Raw genomic sequence first — 25,131 nt, forward strand, 5'->3', positions numbered from 1 at the left:
ACTGACAGTGACTTCCTATTGGTCAGACACAGACCCTACAGACAGTGCCATTGGGTGGTATTTTCTCCCCCTGGGACTGCTAGACCGGGCTGGGATCAGTAGAAAGCTTAAGGGAGTCACTCCATGTCTTTCAAACAGCACAAACCGGCTTCTAGGGGCTGCAGTTGATATAGTACATAGAAGCTGCGGGTACGCACAGGATCAGTGGCGTAACTATAGCTCCGCAGCCCCCGCGGTGGCGGGGGAGGGGCACAGAGAAATTGGGGGCGCCGCTGGGGGGGCTGCAGGGCTATAGTTACCCGTGGTCTGCGTCTCGCCCGGCTCTCTGCCGGGACCTGCCTGACGTCACGGTCCCGGCCGGCTGGCTCCTGCTGCAATGAAAACTGACAATTAGAAAACTGTCTGCAGTATGGGGGCAGCCATTTTCTAATTGTCAGTTTTCATTGCAGCAGGAGCCGGCCGGGACCATGACGTCAGGCAGGTCCCGGCAGAGAGCTGGGCGAGACGCAGACAGCAGGTGCAGTGTGCAGGACAGGTACGGGTAAGAAGGGGGGGCAGGTTAGGTGTGTGCGGGGGGCGCCGAAAAAATGTGCGGCGGGGGGCGCAAAATAGTTAGTTACGCCCAGGGCTATTTTTCAGCAGGCTCCAGCAGGAACTGAGGCCCTTATTCTAGTTCACTCTTTCTGACAAAATATTTCTTAGATGGACAAAACCATGTGCACTGCAGGTGAGACAGGTGTAAAACCCCACCCAAATCTAATTATCTCTGCACAAGTAACACCTGCCTCACCTGCAGTGCACATGGTTTTGTCCATCTAAGAAATATTTTGTCAGAAAGAGTGAACTAGAATAAGGGCCTCAGTTCCTGCTGGAGCCTGCTGAAAAATATCCCTGGTTACGCCCCTGCACAGGATGCAGTCAATTTGCTTACTGTACAATCAAAATCCTGATGGTCAAAATACTGACAACCATTGACCGACGGTGAAAATAACGACAAGGTGAAAATACTGACACGGTCAAAATACAGACATTTCAATTGTTGACAGTTTTTTGAGCCAACATGTGCCAACAGGCGGTATTTCATGCCCTACCATCCACTAGGGCGTGGTGGGAGAATAAAATAGTGTGCCGAGCGCAGTGAGGCACCGTGCCCGAAGCATCACAAGCTAAGCAATCCATGCGAGGGGCTGTGGTTGACTTCCAACTGTGTCCATGTCGACTATGTCGACATTCGGGTCAAAAAACAGTAACAAAAAAAATGTAAAACTTGTTTTTACTTCTTGACCTATATTTAAAATGTCTGTATTTTGACCATGTCTGTATTTTGACCTTGTCAGTATTTTCACCGTCGGGATTTTGATTGTAGGTAAATCATACCGAACCCGTCTGCACATGTGCATTCACACGGCAGCATCTGTGCATACACTGATCCTGGCACCTGCCAGGTCCATTGCTCACTACTGTTACCCTGGGCTGGCAGCTGTTTCCGCTCTGGGCATGGGTATGGCAGCTGACAGAATACCCCATTCCCCCCCTGCCCCCCCCCCCCCCCCACACACACACACACAACTATAAATAAAGCCAGAGCTGAACTTCAGTGTTCAACTAAGATCAGGATTTTTTCATATAACGCTATTCTTTGATGCTGTTATATATGGTAAATCTTTTAATATAAAAATATTTTTTTATGTTTTTCTGCTACCTGAGTAGTAGACTATGTAAAACACTGAATATAGCAATGCTTTGTTCTCTACAGTGCAATGTTGTAGGTGTTGGTCAGTAAAGAAGGTGATAATTAGCCTGTTCTTATATATATGGAATATTTAAATCATGAAGACAATATTTACATGATGCTGGTCAGAGGACCCCATACACCGTGGCAGTATTATCTACCTGAAGCCATGATTTTCTGGCCACTGATTTATGAATGGTGTAATATGTATCTAATGTCTCTAAAGTGTGCGTATGTGTATCTAAAGTGTGTGAGTGTGTGTGTATATATATATATATAAATATATATATATATATATATATACATACATATACACACACACATGCCATCTGTAATTAGATATTATGACCAGAATTGTACTCCTTATACTATAATTGCTATTATTCAGAGATAGGGGAGAGTGAGCACCAATATTGTGGCTATCTGTTTGCTTACAAAACAAGTGCAATCATGAGAGAGACACAAGCTTGCCGAGAAGGTTTCAGGCTGGCTGTATTCTGTGAATGTTGATGAGTATTTGTTTGACTACGTCACACTGCACAGGCGCTCTATGTTGGGACAAAGACATACATTCAGGCATAGCTACAAACACACATAGAATCATACATACACATGCTTAATTGCATAAAGCATTGATTATATGAACAATCAGAATATTTCATTCAAACCACAAAAAGCACTGTGACAGCCACTCAGCTTCCAAATCCTATATTGACTATATTAACCTTCTGGTAAATGTTTGTCTACCATAGCATAAGACACTGCTATCTGGAGAGCCCAGGCTTAGCCTCCACAACAGAGAAGCAGTCAGATGTCTCTCCCTTATTCTGGAACAGCACAGAGCACCGAAGCTATGGGAGGGACGTGGTGCTGAAAGAACAGCTCCCTCTCTCCCTATACCAGAGGAACACAGAGCATCAGAGCTATGGGAGGGACACGGTGCTGAAAGAACAGCTCCCTCTCTCCTTGTACCAGAGTAACACAGAGCACCGGAGCTATGGGAGGGACGTGGTGCTGAAAGAACAGCTCCTGTGGCTTGCGGAACGTGTTCTATTAACCCACTGCCCGTGCCTAGTCATTATACCATTTCTATACGGTCCCTGAAGATTGTCAGCAATGCTTTCCTGTAGATGCCCTTATCTCTATAGGCTGGGTAGAACCTGTTTCCAGTAGCTATGTCTATGGTGCTGAAGGGTCAGTTTCCAATGTAGCAGATCCTTTGTCTGCTGAACGTGATATGCCACTTGGTGTACTGTTTTCTGGACTGCTCTTTTGGGGCTCGGAGTAAATGCTTGACCTCAGCTGGGATGCCCTGATGCTGGATCTCTGCAGGTTTCATGGCGGTGGCACGGAAAATCAAAACTTTGCTGACTGTGAATATCCTGGTGTTCGTGGGGATCATCCTGTTTTCCGTTTACTGCAGGATCCAGGACAGGTCCCAGGAGCTGGTGCAGATTGTCAGAAGTTCTGACCGCAGAGTAAGGAGCAGAAACACGAAAGTGGGCGCTTTGGTGGACAGAGAATCTATTTTGCAAAGACTGGACCACCTAGAAGAAGTAGTTTACAACCAACTCAATGGTAAAATGTCACATGTATATAACTGTAATGCTAGTTTCATATGTGGATTTATTAGCAATTATCTTTTCTACTTTGCTACGCCTATTGTTACAATGCCTTCATTTTACATGGCTCATTAAATTGTGTGGAATATGTTACGATAATCATAGATAGATTCAATGTAATGTACAGTATATTTAAATGCATTTGTATAATACATATTTATGACTGAGCTATAATATACTGAATATCGAAGCCTTATGTACAGTATGAGAGACCTGGAGAAATATGCCAAGAATTATACTCTGGACATAACATGTCCATATGTTGCTGAGTTCAACATGAATTTTCTTTGCAGTCTAAACAAAAATAATCAAAAGATGGGAAAATGTCATCATCACTGTGCTAGTGACGGGTAGACGTGGCTTGTGACCTTTCATGCACAAGCTAAATAAACTCAACGTCCATATCGCAGATAATTGATTGCTTTCCATTTCCTCAATACACGCACGTCCGCTAACCTTGGCTAAGTGCCTGCATCAGTACATGTTACGGGGTCCAGCTACCTTATTGCATGTAGCGAATAGTGAGAGTTGTAAGGATGAAGTTGAAATATAACAGCAACAAAGAATTTACCAGAAACCTTCTCCTTTATCTGGGAAACACATTGGCCAGTATTCAATGCTTAGGCGAGTGCGGCTCACTGTTCGCAGTTTTGGTCTCACCATAGCGTTCGTCACTTTCCTTCTTTTTGTCATGTGTCATCCTCACCGTATTCAATGCGTGACCAGCTCACTGCCTCTCTGAGCGAAGTTTGCATAATTGGGCGAGCGTGTAGCCGGAGTGATCTGGTTTCCCACGGTTGTTCGCGCCCTGCTCCCAACGGCGCTGTGAGCTGCGGAGACTGCACCCCCGGAGTACCCTGTGGACCGTGTTCAGTGGATTTAGAAGTGAGGAGCGTTTTTTCTTAAGGTTAGTTTTATTTGTTGACTTGTTTTTTTTAACATTTTCTAATGGCTGTGTGTCCATTGTAACGGGGTTTATGGCTGCAGAATGTTGCTGTGTTTTAAGTGTATTTTTAAATGGTATTCTGATTGTTTTGCAATATTTGTGGCTTTTGGTTTGTGCTCCAGGTGGTTTCCAGACCTATGCTTGTTTTTTTTTCTTTCTTTTTTTTGGGTGTGTTTTTTTGTGCGTGTAGGGGTTTTCCTACGGTGTAGGCATTGTTTGTTTTTAAGGTTTGGTTCTGCAATGTGCAATGCCATGGCAGGTGGTGTGCTAGGTGTGTGCTTGTTGAATTTGTTTGATTGAAAATGTGTTTTCTGATATGTAACATATTTATTTTTTGGTTTGTAATGGCATTTGTGGTGGTGGTTTTAACTTTGTTTGGGTGCTGTCGGCTGTTGCAGTGCATTGTTCTCGGTTGTGGTGCAGTTTTTCGTGTTTTTTTCGTGGCCCGCGTGCAAGGTGTTTTTGGTTGCGGGGGGGGGGGGGGGGGTGTCCACGAGCTCCCCTACCTTGGTTTGGGTGCCGTCGGCTGTTGCACGGAAGGACAGTGCCTTGTTTTGGGTTGTGGTGCAGGTTTTCATGATGCAGTTTTGGGGGACCGCCTGCAAGGTGTTTTTTGTTAGGGGGGGTGTATTCCCGAGCTCCCCTACCTTGGTTTGGGTGCCGTTGGCTGTTGCATGCAAGGGCAGTGCCTTGTTCTCGGTTGTGGTGCACTTTTTCATGTTTTTTTTTTTTTGGGGGGGGGGGGCGCGTGAAAGGTGTTTTTTGTGGGGGGGGGATCCACAAGCTCCTCTACCTTTGATTGGGTGCCGTCGGCTGTTGTATGGAAGAGCAGTGCCTTGTTCTCCGCTGTGGTGCAGTTTTTCGTGTTTTTTTTCCGGGGCCCGCATGAAAGGTGTTTTTAGTTGGGGGGGGGGGGTGCCCGAGCTCCCCTACCTTGCTTTGGGTGCCATCGGCTGTTGCACGGAAGGGCAGTGCCTTGTTTTGGGTTGTGGTGCAGTTTTTTGTGGTTTGTTTTGGGGGACCACCTGCAAGGTGTTTTTTTGTTGGGGGGGGGGGGGGTGTCCCCGAGCTCCCCTACCTTGGTTTGGGTACCGTTGGCTGTTGCACGGAAGAGCAGTGCCTTGTTCTCGGTTGTGGTGCAGTTTTCGTGGGTTTTTTCGGGGCCTGCGTGCAAGGTGTTTTTTGTTGGGCAGGGGGGTGTCCACGAGCTCCCCTACCTTGGTTTGGGTGCCGTCGACTGTTGCACGGAAGGGCAGTGCCTTGTTTTGGGTTGTGGTGCAGTTTTTCGTGGTTTGTTTTGGGGGACCACCTGCAAGGTGTTTTTTTGTGGGGGGGGGGGGTGTCCACAAGCTCTCCTACCTTGGTTTGGGTGCCGTCGGCTGTTGCATGCAAGGGCAGTGCCTTGTTCTGGGTTGTGGTGCAGCTTTTCATGTTTTTTTTCGGGGCCACATGAAAGGTGTTTTTTGTTGGGGGGTGAACCACGAGCTCCCCTACCTTGGTTTGGGTGCCGTCGGCTGTTGCACAGAAGGGCAGTGCCTTGTTTTGGATTGTGTTGCAGTTTGAGCTTCCCTACCTTGGTTTGGGTGCCGTCAGCTGTTGCACGGAAGGGAAGTGCCTTGTTCTCCATTGTGGTGCAGTTTTTCGTGTTTTTTTCTGGGGCCCGCATGAAAGGTGTTTTTTGTTGGGGGGGGGTGTGTCCACGAGCTCTCCTACCTTCGCTTGTGTCCCATTAGCTGTTGTACGGAAGGGAAGTGCCTTGTTCTGGCTTGTGGTGCAGTTTGTCGTGGTTATTTTGGGGGGCCTGCCTGAAAGGTGTTTTATGTTGGGGATTTGTCCCCGAGCTCCCCTATCTTGCTTTGGGTGCCATCGGCTGTTGCACGGAAGGGCAGTGCCTTGTTTTGGGTTGTGGTGCAGTTTTTTGTGGTTTGTTTTGGGGGACCACCTGCAAGGTGTTTTTTTGTTGGGGGGGGGGGTGTGTCCCGAGCTCCCCTACCTTGGTTTGGGTACCGTTGGCTGTTGCACGGAAGAGCAGTGCCTTGTTCTCGGTTGTGGTGCAGTTTTCGTGTTTTTTTTTTCGGGGCCTGTGTGCAAGGTGTTTTTTGTTGGGCAGGGGGTTGTCCACGAGCTCCCCTACCTTGGTTTGGGTGCCGTCGACTGTTGCACGGAAGGGCAGTGCCTTGTTTTGGGTTGTGGTGCAGTTTTTCGTGGTGCAGTTTTGGGGGACCACCTGCAAGGTGTTTTTTTGTGTGTGTGTGTGTGTGTGTGGGGGGGGGGGGTGTCCACAAGCTCCCCTACCTTGGTTTGGGTGCCGTCGGCTGTTGCATGCAAGGGCAGTGCCTTGTTCTCGGTTGTGGTGCAGTTCTTCGTGTTTTTTTTCAGGGCCTGCGTCAAAGGAGTTTTTTGTTGGGGGGGTCCACAAGCTCCCCTACCTTGGTTTGGGTGCCGTCGGCTGTTGCATGCAAGGGCAGTGCCTTGTTCTCGGTTGTGGTGCAGCTTTTCATGTTTTTTTTCGGGGCCACATGAAAGGTGTTTTTTGTTGGGGGGCGAACCACGAGCTCCCCTACCTTGGTTTGGGTGCCGTCGGCTGTTGCACAGAAGGGCAGTGCCTTGTTTTGGATTGTGTTGCAGTTTGAGCTTCCCTACCTTGGTTTGGGTGCCGTCAGCTGTTGCACGGAAGGGAAGTGCCTTGTTCTCCATTGTGGTGCAGTTTTTCGTGTTTTTTTCCGGGGCCCGCATGAAAGGGTTTTTTTTTGGGGGGGGGGGGGGTGTCTACGAGCTCCCCTACCTTGGCTTGGGTGCCGTCAGCTGTTGTACGGAAGGGAAGTGCCTTGTTCTGGCTTGTGGTGCAGTTTGTCGTGGTTTTTTGGGGGGGCCTGCCTGAAAGGTGTTTTATGTTGGGAATTTGTCCCCGAGCTCCCCTACCTTGCTTTGGGTGCCGTCGGCTGTTGCACGGAAGGGCAGTTCCTCGTTCTCGGTTGTGGTGCAGTTTTTCATGTTTTTTTCAGGGCCCGCATGAAAGGTGTTTTTTTTTGGGGGGGGGTGTCCATGAGCTCCCCTACCTTGGTTTGGTTTGGGTGCCGTCGGCTGTTGCATGGAAGGGCAGTGCCTTGTTCTGGGTTGTGGTGCAGCTTTTCATGTTTTTTTTCGGGGCCACATGAAAGGAGTTTTTTGTTGGGGGGTGAACCACGAGCTCCCCTACCTTGGTTTGGGTGCCGTCGGCTGTTGCACAGAAGGGCAGTGCCTTGTTTTGGATTGTGTTGCAGTTTGAGCTTCCCTACCTTGGTTTGGGTGCCGTCAGCTGTTGCACGGAAGGGAAGTGCCTTGTTCTCCATTGTGGTGCAGTTTTTCGTGTTTTTTTCCGGGGCCCGCATGAAAGGTGTATTTTGTTGGGGGGGGGGGGGGGTGTCCACGAGCTCCCCTGCCTTGGCTTGGGTGCCGTCAGCTGTTGTACGGAAGGGAAGTGCCTTGTTCTGGCTTGTGGAGCAGTTTGTCGTGGTTATTTTGGGGGCCTGCCTGAAAGGTGTTTTATGTTGGGGATTTGTCCCCGAGCTCCCCTACCTTGCTTTGGGTGCCATCGGCTGTTGCACGGAAGGGCAGTGCCTTGTTTTGGGTTGTGGTGCAGTTTTTTGTGGTTTGTTTTGGGGGACCACCTGCAAGGTGTTTTTTTGTTGGGGGGGGTGTGTCCCCGAGCTCCCCTACCTTGGTTTGGGTACCATTGGCTGTTGCATGGAAGAGCAGTGCCTTGTTCTCGGTTGTGGTGCAATTTTCGTGGTTTTTTTCGGGGCCTGCGTGCAAGGTGTTTTTTGTTGGGCAGGGGGTTGTCCACGAGCTCCCCTACCTTGGTTTGGGTGCCGTCGACTGTTGCACGGAAGGGCAGCGCCTTGTTTTGGGTTGTGGTGCAGTTTTTCGTGTTTTTTTTCAGGGCCTGCGTCAAAGGAGTTTTTTGTTGGGGGGGTCCACAAGCTCCCCTACCTTGGTTTAAGTGCCGTCGGCTGTTGCATGCAAGGGCAGTGCCTTGTTCTCGGTTGTGGTGCAGCTTTTCATGGTTTTTTTCGGAGCCACATGAAAGGTGTTTTTTGTTGGGGGGCGAACCACGAGCTCCCCTACCTTGGTTTTGGTGCCGTCGGCTGTTGCACAGAAGGGCAGTGCCTTGTTTTGGATTGTGTTGCAGTTTGAGCTTCCCTACCTTGGTTTGGGTGCCGTCAGCTGTTGCACGGAAGGGAAGTACCTTGTTCTCCATTGTGGTGCAGTTTTTCGTGTTTTTTTCCGGGGCCCGCATGAAAGGTTTGTTTTTTTTTTGGGGGGGGGGGGGGTGTCCACGAGCTCCCCTACCTTGGCTTGGGTGTCGTCAGCTGTTGTACGGAAGGGAAGTGCCTTGTTCTGGCTTGTGGTGCAGTTTGTCGTGGTTTTTTGGGGGGGCCTGCCTGAAAGGTGTTTTATGTTGGGGATTTGTCCCCGAGCTCCCCTACCTTGCTTTGGGTGCCGTCGGCTGTTGCACGGAAGGGCAGTTCCTCGTTCTCGGTTGTGGTGCAGTTTTTCATGTTTTTTTCAGGGCCCGCATGAAAGGTGTTTTTTTTTGGGGGGGGGGGGGGTGTCCATGAGCTCCCCTACCTTGGTTTGGGTGCCGTCGGCTGTTGCATGGAAGGGCAGTGCCTTGTTCTGGGTTGTGGTGCAGTTTGTTGTGGTTTTTGTCGGGGCCTGCCTGCAAGGTGTTTTATGTTGGGGGGGGGGGCACAGTATTCTTATCCACCTGTTCAAAGTGTCATCATTGAAATGTGTTCATGTTCATGGTATTAAAGTTTTTACAATTGTGAAAACATTCTTCCGAATCGCGAGGTGGTCTGGACGCCACATGGATGCAGTCGATCGTGCCCAGAACATTGGGGAATTTCCATTTTTAATAAAAGCCAAATTTGATCTCATTCTAACAGCTGTCTTGATCTGTAAATTTAATAAACTGGGTCGTAATTTTCCGGAACTCCTTAATGACCTGGTCTATACAGCGGGTGGGCTGAGGGTGGGCTGTGAGAAACTGCATGTTTGGCTCAAAGATGGCTGGAATGTGCCAGATGCAAACAAATGCAACGCACCCAACAGTTTCTGAAAACCAGTGAGAGCGTGATTTCCCCGATTCCAAGCAACCAGGTCAGATTCCAACAGATAATACAGCATATGGATTGCCTGAGACGATAAGCGATAATCACCTGTGCCTCAGTGAGATCGCCCAGTTCACGCCTAGTACGATACTGGCGTGGACGTGGAATTGATACCGGAGCTGACTCACCTAATGGAGCATTTGCATGAGCACTACGACCATCTTCATGATCTCTCTCCTCCTCCACACTGGCATTGATCATGAACATGATAATAGTGTCAGTAAAGGGCTCCATTGTCCTAGTCATTTATCAAAAACTGCAGAGAAATGCAAATTACCCTCAAAAATTATTCCAATCAGCAAACTGCAAAAGCTGTGTTTCTCCTCAAAGGCCAAACGAAGGAGTGAGGAAGAAGAGAGGAATCATGGGAAATAATTGGGAGCATTACAAACTGAATTCTTATTGGTTACCACAAAAATAACATGTTTAATTCTAAATAAATTAATTGAGGAGTAGAGCATTATGGCATTTGCAATAAATCCATTAAAGTACATTTCCGGCATTTTTTAAACCTTATACAAAAAAAAAAAAAACATTACAAAAGAAAACTCTCACGTTCACCTAAAAAAGGTGACGAGGACAATACGGCGAGTTTCACAAAAAAAAAAAAAAAACACCACTCGCTGATTAAATACACTTTTGGCGAGAGATGCTAAAATCCCCCTTGTGGAATTCCGGCGAACAATGGCGAGGACCATGTGGCGAACAGAGTGACCTTCGCTATATATTTATGGCGAAACCACGGTGTCGAATAGAGCGAGGACCATTTTAAGCGAGATAACTTCGCTTATCGCTGAAATAACAACATACTCGCCAAAAAAAAAAGCGAACTGGGAGCATTGAATACTGCACATTCACTGAACACTATAAAACCGCTGTTTGCATTGAAGTATTACTGTGCTAAATAGAAAGCAAACTGTCACACTGGTCAAGGCTTGTACCGGGTTAGGTCTGTTGCTTGTTTGTGCACTGTTTCGTTAAGATGTTTGTAGTTTACAGTATGATTTTAGTTTTGTGTCAGTGAACATGTCTGCTTTATATAAGAAACTCAGTAACTCCTGTTCATCTTACGTGAAGACACAAATATCTACTGAGCCCTATGGCCCAATGTATTTAGCTCAGATATTCATACAGCATTACTGTAATTAAAATGTTTTGCGCAAACAAATGTTTGTCCCTTAAGCCACTTCATTGTAATGGCTAGTTTCTTTTTACTGTGTCCTCCAGACACCAGTGAGGTTAATGATAACAAGGCTGCCAATCTGAGTTATTCTTTTTCACTGGAGTCTATAACAGGGAAGCATTGATTTATTGGCATTCTCTATTATAGTACAGGTTGAGTATCCCGTATCCAAAATGCTCGGGACCAGGAGAATTTTGGATAACGGATTATTCCGTATTTCGGAATATTTTAATATTTCAATGATGTATTTTGAAGTATCTTGCATTTATGCTGTATAAACACATAATATACACACAAATATATTTTATTACCACATAAAATACACACAAACATATTTTAATTGTTCAAAAAACAAGGTTTCAAAACGTGAAACAAAATGTGTGTACTATCTCAGCACTGAATTTGAATGCCAAGCAATCATTGTCTTGCACATATATAGTGCCGGTTACATATCATGTCCCCAGTGATGCTGTTACATATGTCCCCAGTGAGTTTTTAGCAAAAAAAAATTTTTTTTTCACTTTCTGGAATGTCCGTATTTCGGAATAATTCGGATAACGGATATTCGGATACGGGATACTCGACCTGTATTGCCAAGTGTTCACAAGTATTTCACAACTTCCCACTAATATATATTTAACCCCTTCCCGACATTTGACGTACATGTACGTCATGGTCGGGAAGTACTTCCCGACATTTGACGTACATGTACGTCATGACTTCAAACTGTCACTGCGTCTAGAGACGCAGTGACAGTTAGGTGATGTCTGCTGTCCCTGACAGCAGACATCCCCCCTCGTCGCCCAGGGGGGGCAGGGGTGCCCCCCCCGGTCGGCGATCGCTGTGATTGGCTGTTCAAATCTGAACAGCCATTCACAGCGTTTCCTGTGTTACCGGCGGCTAAGCCGCTCGGTAACACAGGGATCGGTGGTGATCGGTGCAGCACCGATCACCACCGAGCGGCAGCACCCCCCTCCCACCCGCCGGGCACTCACCCGGCAGCAGCAGCAGCTCCAGCGGCTCCACCGCTACGTCCGGAGCGCACGCTGCGCTCCCCTCCTCCCCCCTCCCCCCCGCAGCAGCAGCAGCAGCAGCAGCATCATGCTGCTGCTGGAAAAGTTAAAAAATAAAATAAAATAAAAAAAAATGTGCAAATGTGTATATATATATATATATATATATATACACACACATATATATATATATATATATATATATATATGTGTGTGTATATATATGTATATATATGTATATATATATATATATATATATATACACACATATATATATATATATATATATATATATATGTGTGTGTGTGTGTGTGTGTGTGTGTGTGCGTATACCGCACCGATCACCTACGATCGCCAGCCCCCCCCCCCTCCCACCCGGCAGCCCCCCTCCCTCCCACCCACCCGGCTGCCGCAGCGCCAGCACCCCTCCCACCCCCCCGCCAGCCGCAGCGCCAGCCCCCCTCCCAAAGCTGGTGACCAAAATGGGGTCACTTGTGGGGGGGTTCCACTGTATTGGTGCTTCGGGGGTCTTGCTAATGCGACATAGCACCCGCCATTCATTCCACCACCAAAAATCACTCCTTCCCTTCTGAGTCCTGCCATGCACCCAACTGGTATTTTTTGGTCACATGTGAGGCATTGCCGTACCCGGGAGAAATTGGGGCACAGATTTTGGGGTGCTTTGTCTCCTTCATTCCTTGTGAAAATTAAAAATTTTGAGCCAGAACTGCATTTTTGTGTAAAAAAATAAATTTTTTTACACAAAAATGCAGATCTGGCTCAAAATTTTTCATTTTCACAAGGAATGAAGGAGACAAAGCACCCCAAAATCTGTGCCCCAATTTCTCCCGGGTACGGCAATGCCTCACATGTGACCAAAAAATACCGGTTGGGTGCATGGCAGGACTCAGAAGGGAAGGAGTGATTTTTGGATTTTGCAGCACAGATTCTGGTTGAATGACCCCCGAAACACCCATACAGTGGAACCCCCCCACAAGTGACCCCATTTTGCAAACTACACCCCTCAGGGAATTCATCTAGGGGTATAGAGTACATTTCAAACCCCCTGGGGTTTCACCAATTTTGATACAACTGAGCTGTGAAAATGAAAAATAATTTTTTTTCATTTTCACTGCCCAGTTGTACCACAATTGGTGAAACCCCTGGGGGTTTGAAATGTACACTATACCCCTAGATGAATTCCCTGAGGGGTGTAGTTTGCAAAATGGGGTCACTTGTGGGGGGGTTCCTAACTTTTAGCATCTTATGGTGCCTAGAAACCTACATGGTGCCTAAAAAATAATCTCATAAAAAGGAGGCTCCAAAATCAAGTAGGTGCTCCTTCTATTATGAAGCCGGTGGTTTGGTCACCGTGCACACTAGGGCCACATATAGGATATTTATGAAAACCAAAGAATTGGGGGAATCAATTTTTAGTCACATTTCTCTAGTAAAATCTACTGTGTTCCTTAGAAAAATGTATTAAAATTGAAAATCCGAAAAAAAAATGAAATTTTGAAATTTCACCTACACTTTGTTTTAATTCCTGTGAAACACCTAAAGGGTTAACAAACTTCCAAAATGCTGTTTTGAATACTGTGAGGGGTGCAGTTTTTGAAATGGCATCATTTATGGGGGTGTCTCACATACAAGTCCCTCAAAGTCACATCAGAACTGAACTGGTCCCTAAAAAAATCAGTGTTTGAAATTTTCTTGAAAATTTGAGAATTTGCTATTCATATTGTAAGCCTCCTAGTGTCCAAAAAAATTAAAAGGAAGTTGAAATAATGATGGAAATATAAAGTAGACATATGGTCTATGTTAGTTATTAACTATTTTGAGTGGTATGATTATTTGTCTCACAAGCAGAAAATTTAACATTTTGCAAATCGCTAAATTTTCCATTTTTTCACGACATTTTGGTATTTTTCACAAAAAAACACAGACTGTATCGACCCAAATTTACCACTAATTTGAAGTACAATGTGTCACGAAAAAACAATCTCAAAATCACTGGGATAAGTAAAAGCAAAAAAAAGTTATCCCCACTTAAGTGAGACATGTCAGATTTGAAAAAAATGGCTCTGTCAGGAACGCAAAAACTAGCTCTGTCAGGAAGGGGTTAAGTAACCTATCAAAGGATATGTGTACACAATAAGTAAGTATTAACAATAGAATATCCTCAAATAATCATATTGGAATCAAAATCAAACTGTGGTTCTGACTACTTCCACAGCTTTTGAGTAGAAAACACTGCATTCAAAGTCATCACTTGTATTTTCTTTGTGTAAGTCCACAACTGGCATTTATGCCTCTTGTTTCACATGTATTTAAAACAGTTTACCCTATGAAAAAAGTGTGTACAGTATTTTGCTCCAAGTTTTTTTTGAATCACTCTTTTTAAGAAGGTGAATTTGAAATCCTCATATAACGGGCTCATAGCCAATATAAACATATCATTAAAATAATAGTAACATTGCCACATTTTCACATTCAATGTTTACCCCTTATGATGACCTCTCTCAAGACCATCATCATAAATCTAGGATAGATTGGGGAAGCTTAAATAAATGTATATTAATACTGGAGAGAGAGAGAGAGAGAGAGAGAGAGAGAGAGAGAGAGAGAGAGAGAGAGAGAGAGAGCGAGAGAGAGAGAGAGAGAGCGAGAGTGAGAGAGAGAGAGAGAGAGAGAGAGAGAGAAAGATTATATTAGGCACAGTTTTCCCCTCATTCCCATCCATAGAGATGAGTAGGTAAATTAGCAATGTAGAGCTACCATAATTGGTAAAAAATGTGCACAGCCAAACATTGTGGGATGTTAGTCTTCTCAGTCTCATACATGTAGTGTGTGGCCACAGTAGGATAATGATTGTTGAATGAATGAATAAATGACAGACTGTTCATCCATCAATAGGCAGAACATATGAGGTTCAGGTTATGAAAATGGTCATCCACCCAATTGCCCGCTCTAGATCTGCCATTGGTTACCTGTCTGATTTGTATCAGAAGAAACCCAAATATTAGACTTCATACAGACTGACATTCGTTTTGTGTTTTATATGACTGTTTTTAATGCTAGAATGAGTTTTTAAAAGGAAACAATAGTTTCAATGCATTAACTCCAATGAAGCACATGGAGCTAAAAAAAAATGATTTAGATTTTTCAGGTACACATACACACACATGCAGACACATGGTATTTGATATATATATATATATATATATATATATATATATATATAAAGTCCAGAGGTGAGCAGCACTTCCTTAACATCGGTATAGCAGCGGGGTGCCCTCCATAACCCCAATGGGTTAAATAAACAGCTTCCAGGCGGCGGCACTCACCCAACAATAATGCACAGAGGCAGGAGATAAACTTTCTCAACGTTTCGAACCTTTAATTAACGGTTCTTCATCAGGATACAAAATACATGATCAAACAATAGACATATTTATACATACCCCAGTGCTCAATTACCCAATGGTCACACAGCAGCTTTGGCGCCATCCGTTCTGGTCGTGGCGTCAACGTCAGGTGCGCACAATCAGCGCGTCACAGCGCCCAGAGAGCGCGTCGCCGCGTCTGATGCGCATCATCACGCTGACAGACGCTCAACTAGACTGTCACAGGAAGGACCAAGTAGCCATGGATACCACATAACAAACAGGGCGGTCACATGACACGCCTCTGATCTTACAAACAAACCCCATAGTAGCGAAAATCAATCGTGCAAATGAATAAAACATAATACCGAATTAAGAAAAAAACAGAAAAATATAGAAAAGAAACAAGTACAGAATATGGAGCAGACATCATTATTACAATATAGAAACAGTCATAGGTGTATAAGAATCAAGAAAATACTGAGGCAAAAATGCAATACATCTATCGAGGACATAGAAATCCGAAGTAGACTCAGTTAATTTATAGGAAGCAATGTAGACCTTTAAACTCATTGAGGCCACGAGGGGACAGCGTACCAAGACGCTGTATCCAACGTGCCTCACATTGTAACAATTTTTTTGAGCGATCTCCTCTGGTAGTAGAAACAGGAATGTGATCAATAATGGTGTAACGTAACATGGGGATCGTGTGGCGGGCTTCTAAGAAATGCCTCGCCACAGGTTGATCACTAACACCTTTCTCCAAAGCAACTTTGATGGCATGCCGATGATTTGCCATCCTCTCTCTCAGTGTACATTCGGTTTTCCCTATGTAACTGAGAGAGCAGGGGCAAGTAATCATATATACAATAAATTTAGTCGTGCATGAAACTCTATGCCTGATGAGAAACCTTTTACCACTCGATGGGTGGACAAAAGACTCACCAGTGACCAAAGCACTGCACGTGATGCATTTGAGGCACCTAAAGCACCCAGGTTTGGTGCCCAAGAAAAGCTCACTACCACTTTGCTGTAGTTTGGCAACATCGGTTTTCACGACAATGTCCCTTACACTCCTGCCACGAGTGTAACAGGACATTATCGTGGTATCACCCAATCCAATAGTGGGGTCCATCTGTATTAAGGGCCACAATTTTTTGGTGGCCTTACTCACTACAGTGCTATCAGTATTGTAGTGGTTGACCCAAGGCAATCTGTTATGGGTAACATGTTTGGGTTGATATAATAATAACGACTCTCTGGTTTTGGACATGGCTTTAACCCGGGCCTCATGCAGTAGGGATGCACTATATCCCCTTTCCAAGAATTTCACAGACATAGTATTCATATGTTCAAGTGCCAAAATATCTGAACTACATATACGCCTGGCCCTTAAAAACTGGGAATAAGGGAGGCTGAACTTAGTCGAGGCTGGATGACAACTGGTAGCATGTAATATGGTATTACGATCAGTGGGTTTCGCAAACACTGAAGTAGTGATGCGTCCCTCACTGATCGTAAGAGCCACATCAAGGAAATTCACGGATTCTGAATCAACAGTAAATGTTAATTTAACAGGATAATAAGAATGATAAGACTGTTGTTGCCCCCTTGTGCTTAACACCTCCTGAGATTCCCCCACAGTTATTGAAATTGCAACCTCGTTCAGTTTTTGATCCTTTTTCTATGAATCACAATATTAAAACCTTTATGCAGGCACTTGAAACCAATGTGGCTAATGATGTTGCTGTTACTAAGTGTAGAAATACTCGTTCTAATTTGTCTCGTGATGAATTCTGTGCTTTACGTGATCTGGGCAACTATACAGATATTATTATACGGCCCGCCGACAAAGGCGGTGCCGTCGTGTTACAGGACTTGGTGGACTATAAGTCCGAGATTTCACGCCAATTGGCTGACGTCACGGTTTATATGCCACTCAATAAAGATCCTACCATTGAATTCAGTAAAGTTTTGAACAACATTCTTGACACTGCTGTTAGAGAAGGGGTAATTTCATCTGAATTGTCTACTGCACTTAAAGTAACTGATCCAGTTGTTCCATTGTTGTACACCTTGCCCAAAATTCATAAGGGCCTCAGGGCCCCCCCTGGCAGACCGATTATCGCTGCCAGAGGGTCTTTGTTTCAAAAAGTCTCTACATATATAGATGCCCTACTGCAACCTTGCATTAGGGCCTCTGAAGGGCACTTACTGGATACCACTGCTTTTCTTAACAGGTTATTACAATTGGGCCCCATTCCAGCAGATAGTTTATTGTGTAGCATCGATGTTACTAGCCTCTACACGATTATTCCCAATGAGGCCGGACTGGGATCAGTGCGGAGGCTACTAACCAACAACCCCAATTATCAGGGACCTGATATTGTTTTTGTGTTGACCTTACTTGAGTTGGTGCTTACGCACAATTACTTTCTGTACGATAGAACGTTCTATCTTCAGCGCGTTGGCTGTGCGATGGGGAGTAATTTCGCCCCATCGTACGCCAACGCGTTTATGATGGACGTTGAAAAAGACATGTTTTTTTCTTCCGTCGATGTTTCGCGATATATCTTTTTCTATACGCGTTACATCGAGGATCTCTTTATGATTTGGACAGGGCCACGTGACACTTTTGTGTCCATTATTGAGGGACATAACAATACTTCTAGTCCTGTTAAATTAACATTTACTGTTGATTCAGAATCCGTGAATTTCCTTGATGTGGCTCTTACGATCAGTGAGGGACGCATCACTACTTCAGTGTTTGCGAAACCCACTGATCGTAATACCATATTACATGCTACCAGTTGTCATCCAGCCTCGACTAAGTTCAGCCTCCCTTATTCCCAGTTTTTAAGGGCCAGGCGTATATGTAGTTCAGATATTTTGGCACTTGAACATATGAATACTATGTCTGTGAAATTCTTGGAAAGGGGATATAGTGCATCCCTACTGCATGAGGCCCGGGTTAAAGCCATGTCCAAAACCAGAGAGTCGTTATTATTATATCAACCCAAACATGTTACCCATAACAGATTGCCTTGGGTCAACCACTACAATACTGATAGCACTGTAGTGAGTAAGGCCACCAAAAAATTGTGGCCCTTAATACAGATGGACCCCACTATTGGATTGGGTGATACCACGATAATGTCCTGTTACACTCGTGGCAGGAGTGTAAGGGACATTGTCGTGAAAACCGATGTTGCCAAACTACAGCAAAGTGGTAGTGAGCTTTTCTTGGGCACCAAACCTGGGTGCTTTAGGTGCCTCAAATGCATCACGTGCAGTGCTTTGGTCACTGGTGAGTCTTTTGTCCACCCATCGAGTGGTAAAAGGTTTCTCATCAGGCATAGAGTTTCATGCACGACTAAATTTATTGTATATATGATTACTTGCCCCTGCTCTCTCAGTTACATAGGGAAAACCGAATGTACACTGAGAGAGAGGATGGCAAATCATCGGCATGCCATCAAAGTTGCTTTGGAGAAAGGTGTTAGTGATCAACCTGTGGCGAGGCATTTCTTAGAAGCCCGCCACACGATCCCCATGTTACGTTACACCATTATTGATCACATTCCTGTTTCTACTACCAGAGGAGATCGCTCAAAAAAATTGTTACAATGTGAGGCACGTTGGATACAGCGTCTTGGTACGCTGTCCCCTCGTGGCCTCAATGAGTTTAAAGGTCTACATTGCTTCCTATAAATTAACTGAGTCTACTTCGGATTTCTATGTCCTTGATAGATGTATTGCATTTTTGCCTCAGTATTTTCTTGATTCTTATACACCTATGACTGTTTCTATATTGTAATAATGATGTCTGCTCCATATTCTGTACTTGTTTCTTTTCTATATTTTTCTGTTTTTTTCTTAATTCGGTATTATGTTTTATTCATTTGCACGATTGATTTTCGCTACTATGGGGTTTGTTTGTAAGATCAGAGGCGTGTCATGTGACCGCCCTGTTTGTTATGTGGTATCCATGGCTACTTGGTCCTTCCTGTGACAGTCTAGTTGAGCGTCTGTCAGCGTGATGATGCGCATCAGACGCGGCGACGCGCTCTCTGGGCGCTGTGACGCGCTGATTGTGCGCACCTGACGTTGACGCCACGACCAGAACGGATGGCGCCAAAGCTGCTGTGTGACCATTGGGTAATTGAGCACTGGGGTATGTATAAATATGTCTATTGTTTGATCATGTATTTTGTATCCTGATGAAGAACCGTTAATTAAAGGTTCGAAACGTTGAGAAAGTTTATCTCCTGCCTCTGTGCATTATTGTTGGGTGAGTGCCGCCGCCTGGAAGCTATATATATATATATATATATATATATATATATATATATATATATATATATAAATATATATATATATATATATATATATATATATATATATATATAAATATATATATATATATAAAAAAAAATATATATATATATATATATATATATATATATATATATATATATACACATACAATTTTCTATGCTTCCGGTACCTTTCCCACAAGAATTTAAAAACCTACAGTGATTTGATATGGTTACCATGGTTACCATTGATTATAGTGTTGTACCTAACAGGATTCCACCCGGACCACACAATGCATAAACATAGAACATGTAAGCCATGTCTTTATTTTGTGAATGAGAAGAATTTAATTACAAACGTTCCAGTTACATAGATCTCGTCTTTACAACCTCATATTTGGCAAGAACCTTTTCTAGTAGAATCTGGAAGCTGCAATCATAGTGTGCCTGCTTCACAGCATACAGTACCAACCTATTTATAAATAATTTGTCTTCAAATAAGAACAATGGTATTTCAGATTATAGTGGCATATTTATTTATAACTACTTTACATTTTTACTGCCAGGCATTCTAAAATAGCTCGATTGTTGTTTTCTACTGAGCGTGTACTGGTAGGTTCCCTCCAAGATAAGCTGTACAGTTTGACAAAACTTAATAAAGAGAAATAAATGTATAGAGTGGAAGAGATGTTAATTTCTAAGTTCTGAAATGAAATGTCTTGAAAAAAAGTGTTCCTCCAAATGAATGGCCCAACTGCAATAATATGCATCAATGCCTTGCACCTAACAAGTACCTAACTAATGATGCCAGTTATGGTTGTGGATGAAAAAACATTGGGCGGAGAGGTCCTCATATTAGTCTTACTGAAACTTGCATCACCCTAATATAGTAAATCAAGCTTCAGCAGCATGGTGCAAACACAATTACATCAGAATCAGCCCCATGATGTCATAGCTAAAATTTATGGGCATCATGCATTTATAAAGATGTATTATAGAATATTTATCCCAACAACATACAATAAAAAATGTCAATTCGGCTTTTACTGCACAGCATTTGCGTATTGCACTAGAGATTACATTAAAGTCTGAGCACCTATTGAAAATATGGGTGTTATTCTGGTTCACTTGCAAAGGCAAATTCCTTCTCAAATGGACAAAACCATGTGCACTGCAGGTGGGGCAGATGTAACTAGTGCGGAGAGAATTAGATTTGGGTGGGGTATTACTTCAAAGTGAGATCTATATTGCAGTGTAAAAATAAAGCAGTCAGTATTTTCCCTGCACAGAAACAAAATAACTCACCCAAATCTATCTCTCGCTGCACAAGTTAAATCTGCCCCACCTGCAGTGCACATGGTTTTGTCCATTTGAGAAGGAATTTGCCTTTGCGAGTGAACCAGAATAAGGGCCTTTGTCAGTAGTGGGCAGGGCCGGTGCAAGCCTACCCCCCGCCCCAGGCAAAACCTCCGCCCGCCGCCCGATGCACCCCCTGCACGCGCTCCGGGGGGGGGGGGGGTTCGGGCGATACTGCGGCGGGCGCCCAGGCTCTAGGGGCGGGGGTGTTTGTGTGTGACAGGGACGGGACTGTTTGGCGGGCAATACCACAGCGGGCAGCCGCGCTCCGGGAGGTGGGGGGGGTGTGTGCGGGCGAATACTACTGCAGTGCTGCCGGTACCTTGTCCAGGGGGGAAGGAGGGCAGCGTTGATTGATGGGCGGGATGGGGGGGGGGGGGGTGGAAGCCCACTGTCTTACCTGCTCCTCACTCCCAGCTTTCTATGGTACCTCTATGGTACCTCTCCCCGGCGGCTCATTACCGCCCTCTAGTGGCCGGCGCCCTAGGCAAATGCCTAGACCTGCCTAATGGTGGCGCCGGCCCTGGTAGTGGGATATGTATATGTAACTACATTTTGAAGAGTACAAGTAATGGAGTGAATTAACCAAAATATAAAAACATCAATGTTTGAATGCCTTTTGCATAGGTAGTTCATTGGGTATATCCACCTTGTTATGTATTACAGCTGTCCATGAATCTGTACATTGTGCATATGGGGCCACTATAGACCTTCAGCACAGAAAAAAACACCAATTAGAAAAGTATAAAGGAACATAATTGGCTTTAGCTCTTTATTAAAACAAAATAGCATGGTTTATTATTCTGCTTCTGTGATTACCTTTAGACACTAAATAATACATTGTATTATACTTAACAGAAACAAAACATTATTCAGTGACATGCTATCAAATATATATATATTTTTTTTTTATGATCCACATTGGTTTCTTATCATATAACACAAACACACAATCACAATTTCTAAGGTCAAAATTATTTAAAGCCTAGTATAGTTTTGGATAATGGGATTAAACTGGAGAACAATGAGGAGACCACTAGGAAGGAAGGACAAAAAAAAAAAACATTAAACAATGTATAATGGAATTAAAAAGAATTAAATTTAGGACCCAAGCATTGCAATTCAGCATAAGAAAATAAATAATAAATAAATATTTCATAGTACTGTATTCACTGTACATTGTATTATATGATTAATCCCAAAAAATACAAGGTAATTTGTTGCCGTGATTAACAACGTAACAATATTTATTAATAATGGCAATATGTTACGAACAATGCACACACATTTTCATACAGACAAATAGAACTAACAGAATCACATGATACAAGTAGAACTCATAAAATCACACGATACTAAAATAAAGCAGTGTGCACTGTAACAAATCAATGACACCAATAATGTCTCTCTATATAAAAATGTGCAAGTAGATATAAAAAGAACCCACTGAGAATGAGCCACAATAAAATAAATTTATATCCCAAAATGGATTAGTGGAAGTGGATTAGAAAAGCAGCTACAGTATTGTCTCACCATTAAGTAAATAGCATGGAATCTTTGGGGCGATAAGCATGTTGTTGCAGGGAAGGTGGTAGCGAATACAATTTTGCAGAACTCATCGCATGATAAAACACATTAGATGAACTGCCAGTTACAGTAGGTCAAGAGACTTAAGGGGACGCATTAGATCCAAATGATAATCAACCTGTGCTTGACTACAGGACTGGCATGCAGTCCAACATTGAGCCCCATACACACTAAACGATACCAGCCAACACCGATATTGGTGGCAAAGAGGACCCAGTGGGGTATTGGCATGGGCAAGTATATACACACTTGCCCATGGCGGTGGGGAAGGGAGCAATAGTGAGGAGGGGCAATGGGTGGAGTGACAACCATGCTGGCACTGCAGCATGGCCATCGTTAAAAAGGACCCTTCTGGCCTCGATGCATAGGAACGCGCATCATTAACAATACTCAGTGTACACAATAGGCTTCATACTGTAGTAAAAGTTATCACTCAGAAGTTTCCTTCTGAGCAATATATTTTACTATATTGTCTAATGTTTATGCGACTTCAATCTTAATGGTTAAACACAGGATTTGGTTAATCAGATAAAATCCAGGTCACAATGTAGGTCCAAGAGCTTACTAGGCAAACCGTGCTGTTATTCAAGTATAAACAAAGAAACATAGCATTTGACAGATTATAAATACCTCTTGGCCCATCTAGCCTTTTTTTTGCAATATTTTTGGCAACTAACCTTATTTTATCCTGAGGTCTTTGTAAGGATTTTCTTATGCCCATCTCAATTGTGTTAAAGTATACACAGATGATATGTGCCTTAATATGGATGGATACTCTAGAATGCAGAGATAACGATTACCTGATATCAATGACAAGTCCATATGTCCATGAGCTGAAATGGGTCGTTCAACTGGGTGATCAAATAAAAGTACAGTTGCAATGACAGTCCATACAGTATATAACCGTTTGTATTCCAATAAAAGCTGGAAAAAAATATATATATAGAGAGAGAGAGAGAGAGAGAGAGAGAGAGAGAGAAGTAGTAATGTTAATAGAAGTATTCATACTTAGTTTTCATCAATTAGAAAAATGCAAAGTGAATGAACAAAACAGATATCTAAATCAAATCAATATTTGGTGGGACAGGGAAGGGAATCACAGATCTCTGTGGATGTAGGGTTTTTCAGATCCTTTGACTCTTCATGTAATCCCTGACAAACTTAATGATGTAGAGTTCAAGGCTCTGTAAGGGCCACATAATTATAGGCTCCTTGTTGTTATTTACACTGAAGACACTTCTTAATTACATTGGCTATATGTTTAAGGTTGTTGTTTTGCTGCAAAATACATTTTTAAGAACCCCCCCCCCCCAAAAAAAAAACACCCCCCCCACCCACACATAAACACACTGATGGCAGAGCATGATGAGTACCTGCCTGCACTCTCATCCTGGTTCTATATTCCACCAGTCATAGTCTGGCTACAGAAACAAATTGGGTTCACTCTTGGTTCTGTACTTCGTCAGTTCTTTATGGTCAAGAAGCTTTTCCAGTTAACCAGAGCAGTCTGATTCAGTACTCAGCTGCTCCATTTGTCTTGCACAGTCCTGTACAGTACCCAGGTACCGTATTTCAGTTATCCGACACGGTCCAGTTCAGCATTCAAGCTACTCCAGTTGCCCAGTACAGTTTACTTCAGTACTCAGTTATTACACTTATCTAATGCAGTCTGGTTCTGTACTCAAGTTATTCCAGTTATCCGGGGCAGTCTGGTTCTGTACTCAAGCTTTACCAGCTATCTGGAAATAAGAATGAAAAAGACCCATAGGCGCCTACCACAACTCCTGCAACCCGCTATTCATAATACACAAGATTCATGACAACAGGCACCCATGAATATCTTTTCCCCTTATTGTATATCATCTACTTCAATTTTTAAGCATTTATGTTATTTAGGCAAGTACCAAGTATTGTTTTCATATATTGTTGTTTTTTGTATTTAGGAGACTGATTAGCTTGTTTTTAACAACCTCTGTGGAAAAACTACCCTTGTAGCGCTCCTAGGTAGAGCCATACATGTTATCTCTTCCTTTGAAGAGGCAACGGCATTGGCAATCCTTACATGTTCTCAAAGGTGTAGCTGATGTCTCTAACACATTTCTTCCCATTACCAGGCTTTCCTTAGAAATGTCTTTCCACCTTAAACATACACTTGCTCTTGGAAGAACTTCTGCAAACTAAAATTGAGCCTCATGTGCACAGAGGCACCAAAATCTTCAGAGGCTTACTGTGCAAAAGGATAAATTCAACAATACAGAAAAATAAATTGTTCAATCAATCTTAGGTTCACCTCAAGAGCTAGAAACTGTGTATAAAATTCCCTCAGAATACCACTGTGAAGCTGTGAAAAAAAAACTGTTGTTCCATTGGTACATAAAATACAGAAGTCTTCATTACACACATAAATAATAAGCTGAGTAACATGCAGCACAAATTGGAAGCTGCTGAATGAATCTCATAATACTCTGCAGGAGCTGAAAGGGAAGGCTTATTGTGGACAAGAAACAAATAGGGGGGTTCCCCCATAGTACACAATGGATATCTGTAACAAGACTTAGGGACCGATTCTGGTTCACTCGCATTGAACCAAAATCAGCCCCTGCCCCGATGGTCGGGGTTTGAGCCTGCACATGGGGGTGGTGAGTATTCCCCGGGGTGGTGTTATCAGTAAGCTGCGTACCAAGTCAACCAAAATCCCACCCCCCCCCCCCTTAAACTCTATATGGCAGTAGTTTCAAAGCTGAGTGCCTAGACACCCTGAGGTGCCTCAGTCCACTCGCAGGGGTGCCTTGGATTCATAGGCCAGGACCAACTGAAATTATATATGGTCAATG

At 43.8% G+C, this 25,131-nt stretch overlaps 1 protein-coding gene across 1 annotated transcript in view; it reads left to right on the forward strand.

Moving 5' to 3' along the window:
• Positions 1-2,337: 2,337 nt before the first annotated feature.
• Positions 2,338-25,131, forward strand: part of GALNT9 (polypeptide N-acetylgalactosaminyltransferase 9) — a 274,101-nt gene continuing 251,307 nt past the window's right edge. The window contains exon 1 of the mRNA XM_083150046.1: positions 2,338-3,310. Within this exon, the coding sequence (XP_083006172.1) occupies positions 3,070-3,310 (241 nt within the window). The 5' untranslated portion in view covers positions 2,338-3,069. The remainder of the gene's footprint in view (positions 3,311-25,131) is intronic.

Source organism: Crinia signifera, chromosome 1, assembly GCF_055691185.1.
Source record: "Crinia signifera chromosome 1, ASM5569118v1, whole genome shotgun sequence".
Lineage (NCBI taxonomy): Eukaryota > Metazoa > Chordata > Amphibia > Anura > Myobatrachidae > Crinia > Crinia signifera.